Source organism: Limulus polyphemus, unplaced genomic scaffold, assembly GCF_000517525.1.
Source record: "Limulus polyphemus unplaced genomic scaffold, Limulus_polyphemus-2.1.2 Scaffold4132, whole genome shotgun sequence".
NCBI lineage: Eukaryota > Metazoa > Arthropoda > Merostomata > Xiphosura > Limulidae > Limulus > Limulus polyphemus.
The window spans coordinates 1-4,238 of NW_013669742.1; the positions used below are offsets into that span (position 1 = coordinate 1).

Sequence of the window (4,238 nt, forward strand, 5' to 3'; positions counted from 1 at the left end):
TTCACCAGGTATCACACATCTGTTTCACCAGGTATCACACATCTGTTTCACCAGGTATCACACATCTGTTTCACCAGGTATCACACACCTGTCTCACCAGGTATCACACACCTGGCTCACTAGGTATCACACATCTGTCTCACCAGGTATCACACACCTGGCTCACTAGGTATCACACATCTGTCTCACCAGGTATCACACACCTGGCTCACTAGGTATCACACATCTGGCTCACCAGGTATCACACATCTGTTTCACCAGGTATCACACATCTGGCTCACCAGGTATCACACATCTGTTTCACCAGGTATTACACATCTGTCTCACCACGTATCACACTTGTGTCTCACCAGGTATCATACTTGTGTCTCACCAGGTATCAAGCGAGAAGGATGATCGTATTTTTTTAAGTATGATATCTTTTCAGATACCTTAGAATGGTGTTTTATTACCAATAAAGTTTTTTATAAAACGCTTCACTTCAACCCGTCACCAAGCATGATGTACAAACAACACCTCACTTCAAACCCTCACCCCACATGATATACAAAAAACATCTCATGTATTTAATAATTTAATTTTAGTTCCAATCCTAGTTGAAATCTAAAGTTAACGTGTCACAACTTTTGTTATGTTTTTTTTCCCTAATCCTAATTTACATAAAAGTTTTATGTCTTTGCCCAAGTTCTCTGGACGCTAACATCCTGGTTCATTTTCCAGCTTCCACGCGGTGGACACAGCAGTACAAACAAACAACTGGTGATTTGTATCGTTACTAACATTTGTATCACAAGCCAGCATTATTTGTAGATAAACTCCGTTCTCTGTGGAAATATAACGCGGCTTTCGTGTGCTCATTTATTTGTTCCCTTGGTAGGTGTTTTTCGATTGGTTTCCTCTCTGCTTGTGCAATTCATTTCAACCAATGACGATCTTTGATTCCAAACCTTTAATCATTGCGGATGAATATTCATCAAAAAATAAAAAATAATCGCTTTGATGAACAACTTCAGAAAAAAAAAACTGTTTATTTTAGTTTTTCGCGCCACCTAAACGAGGGTTTTATCCACTGCGGTTCTTTCTCAAAATTTCAAAAACCATATATATATATATATATATATAGCGGTATGATCAATAAGTGCGTGCTGAAGCATTTTGGTTCTATGAGGTTAAACAAGAAGAAAAAAAATAATAAAAATGTTGTTCGTTCCCTTTCAGACTGAGGGCGCTGACGGCAAGAGCTGGTGAAGGCGGCCCGGTGTTTTCCACGTTCAGCGAGTATGGAGGGTTAGCGGATCACGGGAGTATACTGAAAACAATGCCACGGAAGAGAGGCACTCAACACTACCCAGGGGGAAAGGCCCCCTCCTCCTTGTTTATACTGAAGGAGGATAACATCATCAGAAGATACACAAGGTTTATTATCGAGTGGCCATATCCTTTGTTGGTGAATTCAGGTATAAAGTTACCGGTGAATAGATAAGATTCCCCTAAATTCTGTTACGCTGACCCTTTCTATTCAATACTGCATAGCGTTCCAAAAATCTCCGCTGGTATTGAACTGCGTTTCGCCAACTTCTTTAATCTTTGCTCTTTAAAATCTACAAAGTTGTTTTTTATTTGGTTAAAAATTCTTTATGGTTTGCCTGGAGTTTTTTTTGGTAAGTAGCATTTTTTTTATTTATTTAGATTTTAAATTTGGTGTAAATATAAAAATATATTTAGGAGACTAATAACTGTTGTTAAACTTCGTTAACTAGATAACGTTTCAACTGAAACGACTGGATGAATTATTAACATTTAACATGTGAATAAAACAAAACTACCCTTCTGCAGTGCCTCAACATCTCCAATAACTCATTTTTACTTCGCACAATAACGTTTTTTTGTTTTTTTGTTAACATGAGAGACATTTGCAGGTGTTTGTTAGTGGACATGTTTGATAGTATTAAACATAGAAAGTACTCCTCCTGCAACACTGAAACATGACACGTAAAAAGCACAAACGAGTTGTGAAGCCCACGGCACCACGTATCCAAGGTGATATCCCATTTCAGAGCCTTAATCTACTACTTGTATCATCTTGACATAAGAAACACCAGATTTTATTGTTTCTCCATCAATAGTTCCTCACTTAATGATTCCTGCCCGAGGATTATGAACGTACTCACTGCATTACATCGTTTTAAAATAAAACTAGAAACAGAACTACCGGAAGAAATAAAACACCGTAAACGTAATGTATGCCGTTTCGAAACTTCTAGTTATTCAAAATGTAAAAGCCAATTGTGAACGTTGCAGGGGGAGTATTACCAATTGTTAACGTTGCAGGAGGAGTACTGCCAATTGTAAACGTTGCAAGAGGAGTACTGCCTATTGTGAACGTTTCAGGAGGAGTACTACCAATTGTGAACGTTGCAGGAGGAGTACTGCCAATTGTGAACGTTGCAGGGGGAGTATTACCATTTGTGAACGTTGCAAGGAGAGTACTGCTAATTGTGAACGTTGCAGGAGGAGTACTGTCAATTGTGAACGTTGCAGGGGGAGTATTACCAATTGTGAACGTTGCAGGAGGAGTATTACCAATTGTTAACTTGCAGGGAGTATTACCAATTGTGAACGTTGCAGGAGGAGTACTGCTAATTGTGAACGTTGCAGGAGGAGTACTACCAATTGTGAACGTTGCAGGAGGAGTAGTGCTAATTGTGAACGTTGCAGGAGGAGTACTACCAATTGTGAACGTTGCAGGAGGAGTACTACCAATTGTTAACGTTGCAGGAAAAGCATTACCAGTTGTTTACGTTGTAGGAGGAGTACTATCATTTGTGAACGTTGCAGGAGGAGTACTGCCAATTGTGAACGTTGCAGGAGTAGTGCTAATTGTGAACGTTGTAGGAGGAGTACTACCAATTGTGAACGTTGCAGGAGGAGTACTACCAATTGTGAACGTTGCAGGAGGAGTACTACCAACTGTGAACGTTGCAGTTGTACTACACACGATATCGGATTATTATGACGCGTAACATAATAATGGTGAATTAATTAAAGGGACACCTTTTTGTTGTTTACTTGAATATTTGGGACTCAGAATTATTGATAAGGTTTTAAAGAATGGATTCTGCTTTTCCTTTTTCCATCCTTTTTACCTTGAACGTCACAATTAAAACATATAGTACATGATATGGTTTTTCCCAGTTCGTCAAAGCACGTGTTAAAGAAAAACTATTGTCAAATTCTTGGAGTTTTCATCAATACCCTTTGAAGAGAGAAATAACGACGACAGTTAATACGCATGCTCTAAGTATAAATCTTTATATTACTCTAAGTTTATTTGTTGTGGATCGCGTATTTTATGAAATTAAAGTGTCACTTGCCATCATTCAAGAAAACAAATACTAATCAGATCTGGCGTTAAGTAATAATTGTTATTACAAACGACAGAAATATGGTCAACATTGAAAATGACAAATCAGTGCTTATAGGTTTCAGTTTTCTTATCTTTATAGGCCAATTTCTTGCATAGAATTTGCTTCATTAATACATAAGTTTCACTTTTTTTTTAGTTACTGTTCTATAGAATTAGCTTAACTTTCGATAATTTGTGGGTGTATGAATCTCAAAGGCAAATTTTAGTAAACATACCATGTTGAATAATAACAAGTGTTTTTTACGGTGGCTTTGAGAAAATCACACTTACAGATTACTGGTTTCAGAATTTTGACACTAGAGGGCGGGGTGAAATAAATTTTTAGCAAGCACTTGTAATTTCCAAATTAAATTATTTTCAGCTGTTTCTGTTTCGAACTCAAATGCAACGAATCGTTTGTTAGCAATGTATTTCAGTTATCACAGCAACTTTCATTACAGCTATGTGTATACTGGCCGACCAATGTATGCATGACTGGCGCCAAAGACTGATCCCTTGTATCGACGTTTGCAGCGTCTTCGATCGTCTGCTGACGTCAAACGCGCGCAACGCGATTCACGTCAGAGCTGGCTTGGTGGTATTGTGCATATGTTTAGTTTTTTTTTGAGGGGATGGGTGGGGGTGAAGAGTGGGGAGAGAGAATGAAATGACCATTGAGGTAATTAGTATTTGACTACATGGTAGACGTTTCTAAAGTTAATATTTGACTACATGTAGACGTTTCTAAAGTTAGTATTTAACTACATGGTAGACGTTTCTAAAGTTAGTATTTAACTACATGGTAGACGTTTCTAAAGTTAGTATTTAACTA

The 4,238-nt window shown here is 37.8% G+C and overlaps 1 protein-coding gene across 1 annotated transcript in view; it reads left to right on the forward strand.

The window, feature by feature from the left end:
* The first annotated feature begins 1,272 nt into the window (after nt 1-1,272).
* LOC106470640 (voltage-dependent calcium channel type A subunit alpha-1-like) overlaps nt 1,273-4,238 on the forward strand; it is a 96,528-nt gene continuing 93,562 nt past the window's right edge. Inside the window, exon 1 of the mRNA XM_022399266.1 lies at nt 1,273-1,434. Within this exon, the coding sequence (XP_022254974.1) occupies nt 1,319-1,434 (116 nt within the window). The 5' untranslated portion in view covers nt 1,273-1,318. The remainder of the gene's footprint in view (nt 1,435-4,238) is intronic.